This window comes from Rhinatrema bivittatum, chromosome 5 (assembly GCF_901001135.1).
Source record: "Rhinatrema bivittatum chromosome 5, aRhiBiv1.1, whole genome shotgun sequence".
NCBI lineage: Eukaryota > Metazoa > Chordata > Amphibia > Gymnophiona > Rhinatrematidae > Rhinatrema > Rhinatrema bivittatum.
This window is the reverse complement of record NC_042619.1, coordinates 197815321-197834503: the sequence shown is the minus strand read 5'-3', so window position 1 is coordinate 197834503 and position 19183 is coordinate 197815321. Positions and strand designations below refer to the sequence as shown.

At 41.1% G+C, this 19183-nt stretch overlaps 1 protein-coding gene across 2 annotated transcripts in view; it reads right to left on the bottom strand.

The window, feature by feature from the left end:
* Positions 1-19183, bottom strand: part of LOC115092303 (cohesin subunit SA-2-like) — a 360840-nt gene that overhangs the window by 85004 nt on the left and 256653 nt on the right. For both annotated transcript variants that reach the window (XM_029603069.1, XM_029603070.1), the window contains 2 exons: positions 17363-17528; positions 9800-9945 (listed from right to left, as the gene is read on the bottom strand). In XM_029603069.1, coding sequence (XP_029458929.1) covers positions 9800-9945; positions 17363-17528 — 312 coding nt within the window. The remainder of the gene's footprint in view (positions 1-9799; positions 9946-17362; positions 17529-19183) is intronic.

Sequence of the window (19183 nt, the reverse complement as noted above, 5' to 3'; positions counted from 1 at the left end):
GGAGAGGGGCAGATGTGGTTCTTATTCATAAAAATGGAAGTAAGCAGGAGGCTGGGAACTATAGGCTGGTTAGTCTGACCTCTGTAGTGAGCAAATTAATGTTTTCACTGCTATCACAGAGAAAAGTGCAGTTTATAGAATCAGATGGATTGCAAGATCTGAGGCAACATGGATTTACTAAAGGTAAATCTTGTCAGATGAAGCTGATCAATTTCTTTGATTGGGTGATCAGAGTGTTGGAAAAAGGAAGAGCATTAGACATAGTGTACTTGAATTTCAGTAAGGAATAAGAACATAAGATATGCCATACTGGGTCAGACCAAGGGTACATCAAGCCCAGCATCCTGTTTCTAACAGTGGCCAATCCAAGTCACAAGTACCTGTCATCTACTGTTATGGTTTTGAGGTGTTTGAGTGGATGATGACCATGTGGAAGATGACCATGCCCATGGGGAGGAGCCCCGAGGGGAGCCACACTACTGGGCTAGACTCAGGATGCACAAACACTGAATTGTCTTTTATTATACAGCAGATGTAAGCCACCAGAGGTGGCAGCAGTGAGCAGGTTCTGAAGTAGCAGTCCAGGGACCCTCAGCAGAGGGACCCGTCTCACCAAGTTGATATAGGGAGGTTCCGGTGTAGAGTTCCCAGCACAGCAAAGCTGTAGATGAGACAGACTGAGAATTAGATTACTCACTAGATGGTAGCTATAACGTAGAAGGTTTCCACCAGGCAGAAGTAGATGGTTCCAGGCACCGAGGCAGGGAGAGCAGGCCCTTGAGGAGCGAGTACCTGATCCCAGTAAGGCACCTGAAAGAAGAGGAAGGGCCCCCGAGGAGCGGGTACCCAGGTTAGTAGTTACCCCGAAGGGCAGAGAGAGAGCTTCCAGCGGCAGCACGGAAGCGGCAGAGCAGCGTAGACTGGACGAGTCCAATCCGAAATCCAGTCCTTGCTAACTTGATTAGCTAGCAAGTAAGGGCAGGCTATATACCTGGATGTAGTGACGTCACTCGAGGGGGACGCCCCCGAGGTTCGCGCCATAGCTGGAATAAAGACGTGGGTAGCGCGCGCACCCTAGTAGGCCCTTGGGAGGAACATGGTGGGAGGCAACGCCATAGCTGTTCCGGGGACGCTGGAGAGGGCGACATGTAGACGCGGCAGTAGCCATTTCCCCAAGGTAAGCAGGAGGAGCCGAGAACAAGGTGAGGCATATGGGGCGAAGCCATCTGAGACCGACGGACGCAACAGTACCCCCTTCAAAGGGCGCCCTCCCGGCTTCCTACCTGGTCTTGGTTTCTGAGGATGCGTTCTGTGGAATTGTTGAAGCATCTCTTTATCCATGATATTTGCCTGAGGTTCCCAAGAGTTATTTTCAGGCCCATAACCCTCCCAAGACATGAGATACTCCCATACTCTGCCTCTTTTCCTGACATCAAGGATAGCGTCTACCTTGTATTCAATGTCTTCTTCTGCATCAATAGGTGTAGGTTCAGGTGTCTTGGTTGAAAACTTACTAAGAATTAATGGTTTCAATAGTGAGACATGGAACACATTATGAATCTTCAATGCTGTGGTTTTAGACTGTAGGTAAGAGTACCAAGTCGTCGGAGAATAGGGAAGTGTCCGACGAAGCGAAGAGCAAAATGAGCTGAAGGTAGCTTGAGTCTTAGGTGTTTACTAGACAGCCAGACTTTGTCACCAGGCTGAAATTCTGGAGCCTTGATGTGATGAATATCATAGCTTCTCTTTGCTCTTTGTCCCGCTTTATGAAGCATCTCTTGAGTTTTAGTCCTGCAGCAGGCGTTAATAGCTGAGTGCACATAGAAGAAGTACAGAAAAGCAGAAAAAACTGCTTTTCGGTACTTCTTCAATAAAAAAAAAAACAAAAAAAAAACCTCGGCAGACTGCCAAGTTATGAAGACCGACGCAGGTAAACTCAGCATCGGTTTTCATAACCGGCCATCTTCCAGTAATGAAAATGGACACCGAGTTTGTCTTCATAACCGGCAGCCGCTACGGGGTCACGTTAGCATGGAGGTGATTGTGATACTTAACCATTAGTATTCAAGCCTTATTAACGTAGAACTAATGTATGTGCATGCCTCTTCTGTTTGCAGTGCCTACTACATCTTCCAGGTTCACAGTGATTTCGTTCAGTTCATCTGACTCATCACCATTGAAAACCATCTCCGGAATTGGTATCTCCCCAACATCCTCATTAGTAAAAACGGAAGCAAAGAATTCATTTAGTCTTTCTGCAATGGCCTTATCTTCCCTAAGAGCCCCTTTAACCCCTCGGTCATCTAATGGTCCAACCGACTCCCTCACAGGTTTCTTGCTTCGGATATATTTTAAAAAGTTTTTATTACGAGTTTTTGCCTCTATGGACAACTTCATTTCAAATTCTCTCTTCGCCTGTCTTATCAATGTTTTACACTTAACTTGACAATGCTTATGTTTTTTTCTATTTTCTTCAGATGGATCCTTCTTCCAGTTTTTGAAGGATTTTTTTTGGCTAAAATAGCCTCTTTCACCTCACCTTTTAACCATGATGGTAATCATTTTGCCTTCTTTCCACCTTTCTTTATGTGTGGAATACATCTGGACTGCCGTCTAAGATTGTATTTTTAAACAATGTCTACGCCTGTTGTACACTTTTAACCTTTGCAGCTGCACCTTTCAGTTTTTTTCTATTTTCCTCATTTTATCAAAGTTTCCCTTTTGTTTCCTCCATTTATAATAAAGTCTCTACTTCTAGCTGTGTTCCACGCTGACGGTGAGGTTCACAGGGCTCCTCCCTGTGGGCTGAGACACCTCCCATCTCAGCCCAGGGTTCACATTCTTCCATAAACATAACAATAAATTAATTAAGGTGCTATGAAGGAGGATTGTAACCTATAATTATCATTTCATTATCCTACATGCTACAATCAGTATGAGGAGGATTGTAATCTATAATTATCATTTCAATATTCTACATGCTATACTCAATATGATTTCTTTTTACACTTTATATCACTCATTATTTCTCAATATACAAGTACAAGCCGTTAAGCCCGTAACAACGGGCTATATTAAAACATTTTTTTTTCAGTCTGTTTTCGGACACTGCACCCTTCTACCCTTCTCCCTCACTTCCCCTTCCCCTCGCTCATTCACCTCGGTCACTCACCCTCCCCTGCCCCCACTCAAACTCCCTTCCCTCAGTCTTACCCTCTTTCTCCCACTGCTTCCCTCCCCTTTCACTGAAACCCCCCTTCCCTCACTCTCACCTCCCCCCCTCATTCTCCCTCCCCTTCCCTCAGTCACTCCCCACTCTCTCTCAATCCCATCCCTCACTCTCATCCCCTCCCATCCCCTCTCAGCTCATCCAAAACCCCTTCCCTCTCCCTCAGCCCTCCTCCACTCCCTCTTTTTCGGTTCTCCACAACTTCTTACCCTTCCCATTTATTCACTCACATCCCTTTTCCTTCCATCCCCTCACCTCATCCACAACCCCTTCCCTCTCCCTCTTGTTCTATTCAGCCTGGCCCCACTCTTGCTAGATGGCGCAGACACGGAGACGGGAGGTCTCAGGGGATCCCTCCCTTGTGCGCACCTCAGCTGCTCCTCCCTGCCGCAGAATTTCCTCCCAGCACCAAATGCTGGCCCGCCCGACACTCCGATGGTGCCACGGCTACTCCTCCTGATATCGCCGCCGCTGCTCCTCCCAGCGCCATATTGTAGCTCCGCTCTGACCGACGTGCTCTCCCGCCCGCGCATGTGCGGTAGAGCTGTTCTCTACTGCGCATTTGTGGGCCGTCGGTCCATTTATAAGTTAGATTATCTAAATTTCTGACAGCGACAGTGACGTTACCTGTTTACTGACATTTTATGTTAGATTATAAACATTTCTGGAGCCATGTTTTCAGTTCCCATTTGAAACTCTTTCTTTCTGTTATCAGACGTAGTGATTCTGGGAGGGAATTCCATAACTTTGGGCTGGCTATGGAAAACATTCGGTCTCTTATTTGTGTTAGATGTGTGCTCCGTGTTGTAGACATCTTTAGGAATCCTTTGTCTTGCAATCTTAGGGCTCTCTGTAGTTTGTATGGTTGAAGGGTCACTTCTAATAAACATGGATTAATGTTGTTGATGATGTAAAGATTAGTGTCAAAACTTTATAATGAATTCTGGATTGTACAGAAAGCCAGTGCAGTGCTATCAGCGAGGGGGTGATGTGGTCAAATTTCTTTGTCCCTAGTAGCAGTCTGGCTGAGACATTTTATAGTAGTTGTAATGGTTTTATAAGTCCAGAGGGTAGGCCTAGTAATAGTGAGTTGCAGTAATCTATGTCTGAAAATAGTATTTGTAGAACAGTGCGAAAGTCCAGTATTGTTAGTAAAGGTTTCAGTTGATATAAAATTCTAAGCTTGGCATACCCTGTTTTAATTAATTTGCTTATATGCTTTTTCATTGACAAATTCTCAATCTGTATTCCTAGGTCTCATACCTCTTCTGAGGGGGTAATGTTAAAGTTACCTAGGTCTAGGATTGGCGGTTTGATAATCGTGGAATTTCTCCTTAATCACACAATTTTAGTTTTTTTTTGTGTTTAGTGTTAATTTCAGCTGAGTTAGTCTTTGTTGTATTGCCTTCATGTGGGTTGACAGAATTGAGGTCGTTTTATCAAATGATTTGTCAAATGGGATGTAGAATTGTATGTCGCCTGCATAAAGGAAGAATTTGATTCCTAGTTCTGCTAGCAATGTACATAGTGGCAGCATGTAAATGTTGAATAGGGTAGCCAAGACTGCCGATCCCTGGGGGACACCTGTATCTATTGGGGATATGTGATTGTCCAGTTTAACTTGAAAGGATCTATCTGCTAGGAAGGACAGGAACCATGTGGTAGCAATTCTATCTATTCCAATATTTTTTAATTGATGGCATAGCAGGGTATGGTCTATAGTGTCAAAGGTTGCCGTCAGGCCAATTATCAAACCCCTGAAGTACACGGTCAGTTAGGGAAATGAAACGGTTTCTGTAGAGCGATATTTTCTGAAGCCAAATTGGTCAGTGTATAGAATATTATTGTCCTCTAGGTAGCTTTCTAGTTGTGGTAACACTGCTTTTTTTTTTAGGATTTTGGTGATGAAAGGCAGGTTTGATATAGGTCGATAATTGTCCCAATCATCAATTCTTCCAGATTTATTTTTTAGGATGGGTTTAATCACAGCTTGTTTTGCCTTATTGAGGACCAATCCTTCTGATAGCGAATGGTTGATCATGGTTGTGAGTGTTGGTGTGATTATTCTGTGTATTGTTTTCAGGGAACTTGCAGGGGTTGAATCCAGTGGGTGAACAGCAGACTTAATTTTGGTGATTTGGTAAGTTTCAAGTTTAGATACAATTTTGCTTGCCTATGTTTTTCTTCATGTTCTTTTGTTCGTAAACAGGTGGGGAATTATGTTTTTAGCCTATTAATTTTATTTAACAATGAAGTGGCATATTCATTGAATGAGTTCTTTGAAAAGTTATGTTATTCGAGATGGAGGAAGGATGGATCCTTGATTAAGTTTTTAACAGTTTTGAAGACTAATTTGGAACTAAATATTATACCATGAATCTGTTTCATGTAATAGTCTTTTTTTGCTTTATTGATTTGTTCAGGGTATTTTGTTAAAAGGGATTTGTATATTTCTAATGATTTCATGGACTGGCATTTCTGCCAATCCTTTTCAGATTTTCTCAGGGTTTATTTAGTGTGTCTTAGCTCTTCACAGTACTAGGGTTTCTTTTGTTTAGAGGTATTGTGTTCTTTTTGGAATTTTTTTCTTTTACTGGGCATAGTTTATCAGTTATTTCATTGATGACTGTATCCCAGGAGTTAAATGCTGAGGTGGCATCATCATTTTTAAAATCTGCTATCTTATTTTTTATGGCCTCTCCGAGTATTTTTGGTTCTCTCTTTTTCCTATATGTGATATTGCTTGCTATGTGTTAAGGAGAGTTATTTCTGCTTTTATTAGTTGGTGTATTAGATGGTAGTATGTAGTGAGATGAACTGATTATGCAGTTATTGTTGTTTGTGAATATTAGGTCAAGTATGTGTCCTGCTTTGTGGGTAGGGTTGTTTACGAATTGCGACCAGCCCGTTGCTCCATTGTATTTAGGAATATTTCACAAGCAGTAGTTTTTGGTATGCTATCTACATGTAGGTTGAAATCCCCTATGATTAGGATGGATTCAGGTGATGGAAATGCTTTTGTGAAAATTTTGATTAGGGGTAAGCAGTCCTTTTGAAGTGTTCCAGGTGGACAACAGACCGTGCCTATGTTTAGTTATGATGATTTTAGTATTGCCACCTCTTGGTGGGGGGAGGGCGGGAATATCAACTTTGTAGGATTTAATTTTTAACTCCTTTTTACTGATGATTAGTAGACCCCCACCTCTATGTTTGTATCTGGGGAAGTGAAAGATATCATAGTTGGGGTGATCAAGTTGATTTAAGAGAACATTATCACTGTTTTTCAGCCATGTTTCAGTTATAGAGAAGATTGTGGGTATTTTTTCTTCTGGTAGATCATTTATTAGTGGGATTTTCTTTGTCAGTGATTGAACATTTAGTAGTAAGAGAGAAAACATTAGGCAAGAGGGAATTTCTTGAGGATTGTCATTTATCTTAGAATAGAATGGCTTTATGCTCTTTTTTTCCTTGTGTTGGGGGGTTCTATGAAGATTTCCATATAGTCCTTGTCCAAGTGAAGGTTTCGATGAGGTAGGTAGGCTCCATTGTTATAGTTGTTAGGAATGGGGATTTAAGTATTTACTTCAGGTGCTGGGTTAGCTCTTCTGGAGGCAGATGTAGGCTAGTATTGTATGCTCTTTGCCGCAGCTCAGAGCAACTCCAACACTGCTCTCTGCTTCAACAGCAGGGAGGAAACAGGAAAAGAGGAATTAGTTAGAAGATGGAAACGAAGAAAAGAGTACATGGAGGGTGACTTGCTGGCATGGCGGTTACCACCCTTAACCAATGGGCCTTCATACTGTTGATGCAACTCCATCATTCTCTCTGTTTCAACTGCAAGAGGTGACGAGAAATTGGACTCAAACAGCAACCAACAAGGTCCCTGCCTTGATGGTCTGGGAATCTGATAAGTATGGGGGGGTGAATTATATGGCACGCACAGATAACTACCATAAGCTTGCTGGACATACTGGATAGACCATTTGTTCCTTTTCTGCCGTCATATCTATGTTTCTATGTTTCCAAAACCGGCCAGGTTGGCAGTGCCAGCAAGAACCAAAAAAGTAGTCCTGCACCTATACTGAAGTGGGATTTCTTCAGGACAAATAAGACAGCAGAAGCCAGCTCTATTCAAAAGAAACTGAATATGGAGATGAGCATGTACCACTGCAGAGTACAGATGACACTGGGCTTATGTCACTCCATTCTGTTTTTGAAAAGTGAGAAAAGGTGGCAGCAGACATCTCGCAGGCAGAGAGTAGCAGCAAGGTGAAAGGGGTAGTAGAACAGGAATGTCCAAAAACAGTAGCACACTCTTCCTTCCTCACTACAGATGATGTAGTGAAAGCAATATTTTTCTCCATTGATTCATACAAACAGTCTCTTCTTGGCTTGTCTGAATCACAAGATATTGAAGATATACTGAAAGAGGAAAATTTGTGAGAGCATATATAATAGTGCCTTAGCATTATCCAGTTCATTGATAGGGGAAACAGAGCAAAATAAGGATAGGTTAAAAGGGCAGGTAGCACAGTGCTCCACTGATGCCCCTGGCATTGTTCCTCAGAGTCCACCCTCTACCTCAGATCCAGTACCAGTATCCTCCGCTAAGGATATAGAGATAACGGAAGAATAACAACAATAAGACCACTACAAGTCCTACAAAACTCCGCTGCCAGAATACTCACTGGCAAGAGCAAAAGAGACCACATCACTCAAACACTGGCCGAACTACACTGGTTACCAATAGTGCAGAGAGTGCAATATAAAACACTATGCATAATTCACAAACTAATCAATGAAGAAAAAGCTGATTGGTTAAACACAGCGCTACGCTTACATGTACCCCAGAGAAATCTGAGATCAGCCAATAAAGCTCTACTAACCATCCCCTCGGTAAAGACAGCGAAGCTAACACAAGTTAGAGAGAGCACTATCCTTGGCTGGTCCAACATTATGGAACACATTGCCACTCGAGACAAGATTACAGAGTGATCCAAAACTCTTCAAAAAAAGTTTAAAAACGTGGCTATTCAGGAAAGCATTTTACAATGAGAACGGAGAATAAGAAACACAGAACAAGGTTACCTAGATGCATGGTCTCAATTCTTTTATTTTTATACTCAAAAGATAATGTTAGAGAACTCTGGTTTAAGCACAATTCTTGTATGGTTACCCTATTAATCATATAAATGGACTAGATCCATGTCACCTATCTTATACCTTATATTATATAAACATGTACCGACACTATAATGGCACTTTCAGAGAAAATTTTTGTAACCAAACTAAATATATGTGCCTCTATGTAAACCGTTGTGATGGTACATTACTAAACGATGGCATAGAAAAGATTTTAAATAAATAAATAAATAAGAAATCCGTGGCTTATTATTAGGTTCTCTCAGTGTATATCTTTCTGTTACAAGGTAGCAGGAGTTCCTCTACAACAGAGTAAAGGCCCATCAGCTGAGGGCAACTGCGTCTACAGTATTATTACATTGTTCTGCATCTGTACAGGACATCTGCAGAGCAGCTACATGGTCCTCTAGTCATACATTTACAAAACGTTATAATTTGGAAAAGGATTCTCATAGTGACAGCATTTTCAGTCAGGCTGTGCTGCACAACTTATTCAAATAGTAGCTTCAACTAACCCACCATCCTTTAACAGAGTACATAACCTACACTGATTAGTTTTTTAAAAAATTCTATTATGCACTCCTGAGCACGGGTGTCCCCTCTTCTATAGCTGTTTGCTTGTTCACAGAGAAAGCGTGACTGATTACATGTAATGAGTGTTCTCCATGGACTAAAGAACAAATAAACCACACAAGCCCTTTCTGTCTAGTTGAAGCATAAGTAGGAAAGGAGCTGAGGAGACTCATGCAGCAGCATGGGGAATACTATGCATCCTCAGCAGCTTTTAAAATTTGCCTCTGAGTTATGTGAGCAAGAGCTCTGTCCTGGCACATCGGAGGACACCGCCTACTTGTGTGGCCAATTTGTTCTGCTGTCCACAGAGAACACCCATTACAGGTAAGCAATCTTGCTTTATTTTGTCTTAAATATGGTGAAAATGATAGGGTTATATCTTTGGAATTAGATTTAGCAACAAATCTGATACTTATCCTTCTGGCCCATTCCCTTTAACACATATTCACACATATATATAGGGCAATAAACAAGTTATTTCCTAAATTTAAACTTCCCCTCAAGCTTATCCTTCCCTCCCACCCACACACACAAAATGAAAATTCTATAATTCAGAAGAAATTAGGACATTCTTGCTAAAGAACACGAAACACATTCTCTGGGAAGACTGATTCTCTCAATCTCCAAATGATACAGAAGAAGTATTGTTAAATTCTAAAGCATAAAATGAGATAAAATCCTGTTTGTAATCTGGAAATGTGGGAAAAACAAAGAGGGAAGCTGTCGACTTTCATATTGAAGATGGAACTTGATGTTAATGAGTACACAAAGTAAGAACAACTTTCAACATGTACAAAACACATTTTCCTTGGTAGAAAAAAAAAGACTTCCTAAAACCAAAGATGTAGAGGTTACCTTCATATAATGCTTGTAGATCTCTGTGGCTGATGCCATTTCCACCACATTGTAAACAATTAGCTTGCAATAACTGCTCAAAAATCTTCGCTTCTTGTGCAAGTCATTCAGTTTATATTCTTCCTCTTTCCTCTCCTCCCATAATTCTGAAAAATCACAGTACATAACACATATTCCTTAACCGTTTGGTCCACTATAAAGTCTTTTGGCATATTTGTTTTAATTTTTTATACTATTGTATATTTCATGTTTGTTTAACTAATTTTATTGTGTGATTGTAATTTATTAGTGTGAATGTTTTATTGTTCTCCACATCAAACTAATTTTGGAATATGTGGATTATAAGAATTTCTAAATAAAATAGATAAATATTTGCATGACTGAGCTGACTTGATTTGAATTGTTAATTTCTACATTTGCAAAGAAAGATCCCAGAAGTATTTGCTCTAATACAACAGAAATAAAGTGAACAGGAGACAGTATTTTGTTGTTTTCCACAAAGACCCTTACGATATTACAACTAATAATAATCATTTATATAGTGCTATGAAATATATGCAGTGCTGTAAAGACACACATAAGGGACAGTACCTTCTCCATGGAGCTTCCAATCTAGTCAAGATACAGATACAAAACAAATAAAAAGCTTTGAGGAATTTATTATTGAAAAATGGTTAAAATCAACAAGACTATGATAGTTGAAAACAGGGTTTAAGACAGAGCTTCCCAAACTATGGGTCGGGACCCCAAATGGGGTCACAAAACCTTCAGCTGGGGTCACAGGTTCCTCAAACAGCCGTGCTCTTCAGGTGCCAGCAACATTAATAGTGGAAGTAAGCATGAGGCCTGTGAGCCAGCACACACTAACAGGCCCCTATAGTGATCCCACCCTCCCATGAGTTTCCATGGTAATGGGAAAGGCCTGCTCGAGGAGGGATCAGGGCCTGTAAACTTGCATTGGCTCAGGCCTTGTGCTGATTTTCATTACTAATGCTGCTGCCACCTGCAGATCACCACTGGGCTTGGGAGCAGCCATGAGGGAGGACTGAATGTGCATAGGCCAGTGGAGACTGCAACTGCTCCTCTCTTTCCACATAGCACAACCACTGAACTTACCCAAAAGAAAAATGTTGCCCACTTTTCCCATCAGTTACCATCTAATGTGGCCCAGGGCAAAAGGAAAATGTTGCTGCTGATCCTGGCAGGGAGGCTGTTTGGAGAAGGGGCTGCTTAAAGGGATGGATCAGATGCAGGAGGGTTTTGAGGGTTCAATCAGCTAGAGAGAGATTGGAGGATGAGAGAAAATGAATATCAGAAGACCAACCGGGGAAGAGGAGTTGGGGATGAGAGAAGGACTGAAAATGAGGCTGGGAGATTTGAGAGAGGGGATGGGAGATGAGATTGAGGAGGGAATGGGAGATAGGGCAAGAGAAAGGGGATGACAGAGGGTCAGTAGGTGATTAGAAAGGATTTGGAGACTCTGCTGAAGGAAAGGATTGTGAACTATCTACATTCCAGTGGGTTGCTCAACCCGAGACAGCATGTATTCACCAGGGGAAGGCTCTGTCAGACAAATTTGATTAATTTTTTTGATTGGGTGACCAAAGAATTGGATCAAGGAAGAACTCTCGATGTAATCTTCTTGGATTTTAGCAAAGCTTTTGATACAGTCCCGCACAGGAGCTTATGAATAAAATGAGAAGCTTGGGAGTGAGCGCCAAAGTGTTGGAATGGATTACAAACTGGTTGACAGATAGAAGACAGTATGTGATGGTAAATGGAACCTACTCTAAAGAGAGAACGTGTTAAGCGGAGTGCCACAAGGATCCGTGTTGGGACAGATTTTGTTCAATATCTTTGTGAGCGACATTGCGGAAGGGATAGAAGGTAAAGTTTGTATATTTGCAGATGATACTAAGATTTGCAACAAAGTGGACACGCCGGAAGGAGTAGAGAGAATAAGATGTGATTTAAGGAAGTTTGAATGGTGGTCAAAGATATGGAAGCTGGGATTCAACGCCAAGAAGTGCAGAATCATGCATCTGGGGTATGGAAATCCAAAAGACTGTATGTGATGGGTGCTGAAGAGCTGCTGTGCACGGAGCAAGAATCTTGGGGTGATAGTGTCTAGTGATCTGAAGACGGCAAAGCAATGTGACAAGGCGATAGCTAAAGCCAGAAGAATGCTAGGGTGCAAAGAGAGAGGAATAACCAGTAAGAAAAAGGAGGTGATAATGCCCTTCTATAAGTCCTTGGTGAGGTCTCACCTGGAGTACTGTGTTCACTTCTGGAGATCATATCTCAAGCGGGACAGAGACAGGATGGATGCTGTCCAGAGAAGGGCGACAAAAATGGTGAGGGGTTTCCATTAAATGACTTATGAGGAGAGATTGAAGGACCTAAATATGTATACCCTGGAGGAGAGGAGGTGCAGGGGAGATATGATACAGACCTTCAGATACCTGAAAGGTTTTAATGATGCACAATCATCAAGCCTTCTCCATTGGAAAGAAATTAATAGAACTAGGGGGTCATGAAATGAAACTCCAGGAAAGAAGACTCAGAACCAATATCGGGAAATATTTCTTTGCAGAGAGGGTGGTGGATGCCTGGAATGCCCTTCTGGAGGAGTTGGTGAAGAAAAAAACGGTGAAAGATTTCAAAAGGGCATGGGATAAACACTGTGGATCCCTAAAGACTAAAGGATGGAAATGAAGAAAATAGTGCATGGAGGTAATTTGCTGGTGTGCCGGTTACTACCCTTAACCAATAAGCCTTCATACTGTTGATAAAACTCCAATATTGCTCTTTGCTTTAACAGCAGGGGGGAAAGAAAAAAAGGGGAATCAGATTCGGACAGCAACCAGCAAGGATACTAAATTTTAAGGTCTGGGAAAACAAATAAGTATGGGGGTAACTTGCTGATACAGCTGTTTCTACCCTTAACCAATAAGCCTGATACATTTGATGCTACCATAAGCTTGCTAGACAGACTGGATGGAGTGTTTGGTCCTTTTCTGCCGTCATTTTAATGTTTCCACGTTTCTATTGGCTAAACTGGATAAGGAAGAATATTAGCACTTATTTGGCTAAATAGCTCCAACCCAGAACACCCCATCTTGCCCCCTCACTTATCTGGCTGTTTAGCCAGATAAACAGTAAGCCAGCTAAATGGCAGTTGGTCAGCGCACTCAAATATTCAGAAAATGCCATTTAGCTGGCTAAGTCTGAACTTAACCAGCTACATTGCACAGAATATTGGCTCCCAGGAACATAAGCATGGTCAAGCTAGGTCAGACAATCTAGCCTAGTATCCTGTCTCTGACAGTGGCCCCAGAATCACAATAGGAAAATAAGAGTTCATCTAAGCGCTCTCTGTAGATCTATAAAAAGGTGAAGTCATTTGGCCTTCACCCAATCTCTAATATCCGTTTATGTCATTGTCTTCCAGGAATATATCCAATCCCCTCTTCAATCCTGCCATGCCGCTTGCTGTGACATTTTGCGGCAGCAGATTCAACATGTTTAACTACCTGCTGACTAAAGAAACATTTTGAGGCCAATATTCCGTAGACTGTTTAGTAGACAAGTTATCCAGATAAAGATGACCAGATAATTTGTCCTATATATTCAACAGAATAAATGTCCCACTAAACATACTTGCTTAAAGTTATCCGACTACGTGTAGCCCGATCACTTAAAAACCTAACCTATGTTTGAATATAGCTGGGTAGGTTCTTAAGTTATCCAGCTTTGTGTGGCTGGATAAATTTCCAAGGCCTCTGGACCCCTAGAAACCCAGCTGGGAGCAAGGTGATCTCCGGGGGTGGGGGTGTTTGGTAGATAGTATTTTGATTGCAGGTGGAGAGAGGGTGGGAAGAGGATAATTAAACTTTTGGCTGGAACGCTCCTTTTTTATCAGGCTAAATTATAGCCAGATGAATACATATCCAGTTATAATTTAGCTGGATAAAAGGCTGAATATGTCTCTTTTGCCATTTAGATAGATAACTTTTGAATTATCCGTCTAAATGGCTGTTGAATATGGACCTCTTTTGTGTTCATTTCAAAATTGCTAGCATACAGTTTTATTGGATGCTCCCTGGTCCTAGTATTTTTGGACAGCATAAACAGCAGCATGCTTGTTCTTTTCCATTCGTGATCATGTAGATCTCTACTCTGTCTCCCTCATTCTACTTTTTTTCCAAGCTAAAATGCCCAACATTTTTTAGCCTTTCTTCATATGAGAGATGCTCTAATCCTCTCATCATTCTGGTTGTCTATATCTTTTCAAGCTCTACCCATCCTTTCTGAGAGGAGGCGACCAGAACTATACATAGTACTCCAAGATGTGGTCACACCAGAATTCTATACAGAGGAATATCATCTTCGGATTTGTCATTGATGCCTTCCAAATAATTCCTAGCATACAGTTGGCTTTTTGGCTCATGCTGCACACTGTACCAATGATTTTAGCATGTAGTCCATTGTAATTACAAGATCCCTCTCTTGATAGTAGCTTTCTAGAAAGGACCCCAGCAGCGAGCACTGGTAGTTTTGATTTTTTTCTCATAATGTGCATTATTCAGCACTTACCTATATTAAATTCTATTTGCCATTTGGATACACAAGTTCCCAATTTTTCTAGGTCCTCCTGCAGTTTTATACAATCAGCTTGTGTTTTAACTAACCTACATAGTTTTGTATTATCTGTGAATTTTGTAATCACACTCGTTGGTCCATCTTTTAGATCATTTATAAACAAATTCAATAGTACTTGTGTAGTACCAACCTTTGGGGCACTCTATATACCCATCCTTCAGTCTCAGAGCTGCTATTTCAAACCCACTTGCTGCCTCCTTTCCTTTAATCAGTTACTGATCCATGAATATACATTGCCCTTATTCTACAGACTATAAATTTCCAGAGTAATCACTTGTGCAGTACTTTGTTAAATGCCTTTTTAAAGTCCAAATACACAATGTTAACCAGTTTACCAACATCCATGCACCAAGTTATATTTTCAAAGAATTTTAATAGATTCATCAGATATGACTTGCTTCCAGAAATCTGTGCTGGCTATTCCTAATTAGATTATGACCTACTATGTGTTGAACACTTTTTTTCTTGATAAATGTCTCCATCTTACACAGAATTGATGTCAGATTTACAATCTATAATTTCTATAATTCCCCTGGAGCTCTTCTTAAAAACTGGAGTCATAGCTTCCAGTCCTATGGTACTGCAGCCGTTGTTAGTGGAAAATTAGATTATCAGTGTGTTTCTGCAATTTTTAGTTTTAGTTGTTTTACAACTCTGGGATGGATTCCATCTGGCCCTGGGGACCTGCTACTGTTTAGCCGATTATCATCACTTTTTCCTGCTCCTTGGTGATGTCTTTTAGCATTTTAGAGACAATCTCAGCAGAAGGCCTTTGGTTTAGGAATCACCCCAACATCCTTCCTGAGAAGACTGATACAGCTCAGCTGCTATGGTCTTATCATCTTTGATAAACCTCTTAACCTCATCATCATCCACAGGGCCAACTCCCTTCCTCACTGGTCTCATACTTTTGATATACCACTTAGAATAGAGCCTGTAATTTGCAGTTAATAAATGTTTTAAATAAATACTGCAAAAACACTTTTTATTTTTTGCCTCCCTGGCAAGATTCTTCTCAAAGTGTCGTTCGGCCTGCCTTATCGGTGTTTTACATTTGCTCTCTGGCATTGCTTATGCTCCCTTTTATTTTCATTGTTTGGGTCCCTTTTCCAAATGAATCTTTCTTGGCTCTAAGTTCACCTCACTATTTAGTCATGCAGGTAATTGCTTGCACCTTTCCCTCCCCCCTTTTGATAAGTTGGATGTACTTCAACTGGGCTTCCCATTATGGCATTTTTTAAATTACACCAGGCCTCATGCACATCTTGAACCCTTCTGTTGGATCCCTTTAGTTTCTTTCTCATCAGCTTCTTCATGTTTTCAGAATCCTCTTTATTAAAATTCAGGCAAACTGTTGCAGCTTTATCCCAGACTTTTATTCCAAGACATATATCAAATTTTATCATACTGTGGTCACTGTTGCCTATCCATTCCACCACTGTTACCCCTTCCACAAGTTTCTGCATTCTACTGAAGACGAGGTTTAGGGTAGCACCTTGTCTCATAGGATCTTGTACCAACTGCTCCAAGAAACAGTGTTATCTAGAAATGTCACCTCTTTTGTGTAACCAGAGAAGACATTCACCCAGCTGATTGTGGGGTACTTAAAGTCCCTCATTTTTATAGTGTCCCCCACTTTGCTGGTTTGCTTGATCTCAAAATATATTCCCTCATCTATTTTCACCCACTGGTCTGGAGGACAGTTGTTTACCCACAATACTGAACTTCTTCTATTCTCTCTTTGAATTTCTACCCATAAGGTTTCATGATTTTAGCCTGTATCAGTGTTATTTGACTGTAGGCCATTTCTGATGTACATGGCTAGCATACCTCTGGGTCAATCCCTCCTGTCACATCTGTATACTTTGCATCCTGGTATTGCCATATCCCACTGGTTGTCATCTTTCCCCCTTATTTCTGTGATTCTGATTATACCTGTATTCTCCCTCATCACCTTACACTTAAATTCATCAATTTTGTTATTCAGATTTCTCGCATTGGTAAAAGTACACTTCAGCATGTCTCTGTTTTCCCATGGTTATATCCTGTCTGCCTTTAGTAATTTTTTCTTCAGGCAATCCAGAATTATTCCTGGAAGCTAGTACTTAATTTAAATGCCTCTCATCCTCTGATTCAGGGAAACCTTTTCTGGGGGATTCATAACACCCGTAGGCACAGGACTCCAAAACATGCTCTTCTGAGCATCCCTTTTCCCAACCTGCAATTCACAGCCACCTCTCCTGTGTGCCCGATGCCGACGAGGCACTAGGGACGCAAAATTTTCCCAAGCACCTCTTTTTTAGCGCGATCTTGCATTGCACGCCAAGAAGAGGTGGTTAGGTGCGTGTTAGGAAAACGGGTGCTCAACATGGAGTGCCATTTTCTATGCACAAATATTGCATCTGCCCCCTTATATACTATCAGCAAGCAGAGCATGCCCTTTGTTGGAACAATGAGGTTTCCGTGAGTATTGGGGGGTGGGGGGTGGAAGGAAGTGAGTTTGTGAAGGGAGTGGAGAAGATGAGTGGGTGAGAGGAATAGGTGTTAAAGGATGTCTCACACACACTCTTCCACCCCACTATTTATCCCCCACCCACACCTTCTCCCCACTGCTGAACCTCCCCCTCCTGTTCTTTCCCCACTCCACTCCCCCCCCCCATTCATTCTCCTTTCATCTCCCACCCTAAGAAAAGTAAATGCTGATTTTGTTAATCCCTAGTGAAAAATTGGCAGAAAACACCAGCAATATTTTGCAAAGTATATTATACAAACTGATTCTTCCTTAAAGCTGAACAACAAAACTTAGGGTTAGACTTGAGAATTTTAGCAAGCCACAGATTATTATATAATATATAAATGACATTAGCAAAGTGCTGGTTCATCTTTGAGTTAAAGGCTGACCTTTCATTTCTCTACTCTTCTGAATAAAAACGTGATCCTGAACAAATGTGAGTAGCTCAGACTGTAAGGATGAATCCGGAGAAAAAGATAATACTTTCAAAACGTCGTCATCACAAGAGTTTTGGTGATTGAGAATCATCAGGAGGTCACACAGCAGAGTGAAGGCCTAAAAAACAAAAGTAAATCAAGGAAAGAAGGCATTTGAAAAAAATACGTTTTAAAAAGATAAGCATTTTTTTTTCATTTTGCATATATTTGTAAATTCATTATGGGGCCTATTCATTAATTCACTGTAAAATGGCTCATTCCTGGTACTCTTGGGCCTTAAAGAGGCTATAAGCCATGAAAGACTTGCCTGCCGCCCCCCCCCCCCCCCCCCATAAATAATCCCTGGAGTCCTCCGTACTGCATTTAGGAAACACTTTCAACAGATTTAGGCTTATATTTATATTTTAGAATTGTGTACCACTCTGGCCAGGTGTGGTATCTATTGAGTGGTATAAAAGAATCGATCTTTTGCCTTCTGCCACCACTTTCAGAGCTCAGGACTCCTACCATCATCAGAAAACAGTAAGCGTGGCGACTGAGTCTGACCAAACCATACACTCTGAGACCCCCACCTCCTCCTGGTGTTATGTTCCTCGGCTTTCATTTTCTTTATCACTTAATCACAACATAGTGTACTAGCAAAGATCTGTTGTGCTATCTTTTTAATCCCTTGCACTTTTTTTCAACACATAACCAATAAACATTTAACTTCCAAATTACTACAGTTCTCATTAACAAATATGCGTATGAGGTGGTATGCCCTTGGGTATGTTGTGGGGGAGGTTGAGCTGCCTATCGCCCTGGACCTGAGCTCACTGTTGAATCCTGCTGAGAGAACACCAGCTCCAGACCTTGAGGAAATGTGTGTCTCCAAGTTGTAGCAATCACATACTGAGGATATTGGCAGGGTTGCTTTTACTGCAGGGACTGCGACCATTGGAGAAACCTTGGATTCAGCGCCAAGGTTGAATGCTGGAAGGTCTGGAGTAGCTGGGAAGCACGAGAATGGCCTTGGAAATATTGGAACACTGGAGGATCAGCTACCAACAGGTACTCCTAACTTTGTCTTAGACTGAATCAGGTGGAGCATTCAGTTTGCAGAAGCCTTCCGTTTTAACTCTGAATTCAATTTGGGATGCTAGTGAGAAACTGGAGAAAGTTCTTACTTCACAATTTGCTTTAGTGGCTGTTAAAAATTCTGTCTTAGAGGAGAAAGGTAAAAGTTCGGAGGAATTTAAAGAAGAATTGGATCAGCATTCTTCATCTCTATTAAAACTGATCATATAACTATATCTTGTGAAAAACAATCATATAGATCATATAACAATCACTTGTGAAAGACAATGTCCAGTTGTTGGCTAAATTGGAGAATTTCTTAAGATGGCAAAATTTATGCCTTATTAATTTTCCTAAGGTGTCAGCTAAAGAAATGTTTCATAGATATTTGATGGAAGTTCTCAAAATATTGGCTAATTCTCTTATGCCAATTTTGTGGGCTTATTATTTGCCTCCTCCTAAGGGGAAGGAATCAGAAGTTAAAAAGAGTGAGGAACCAGTTTCTTCTGAAGATAATCTCAACATTTGCAGTTGAGAAAGAGACACTGACTTCATCTTCCTTTTACTGGGTGCATAAATAATCACGCTAATAATTTTGATAAAAGGAAACTTTATGTGGAATAATAAATAGCCACAGCATAATGCATAATACATATCAACATTACAGTACAACTTGCTAACATCATAATACCATAAACCTAAAAACTTCGAGGTGAC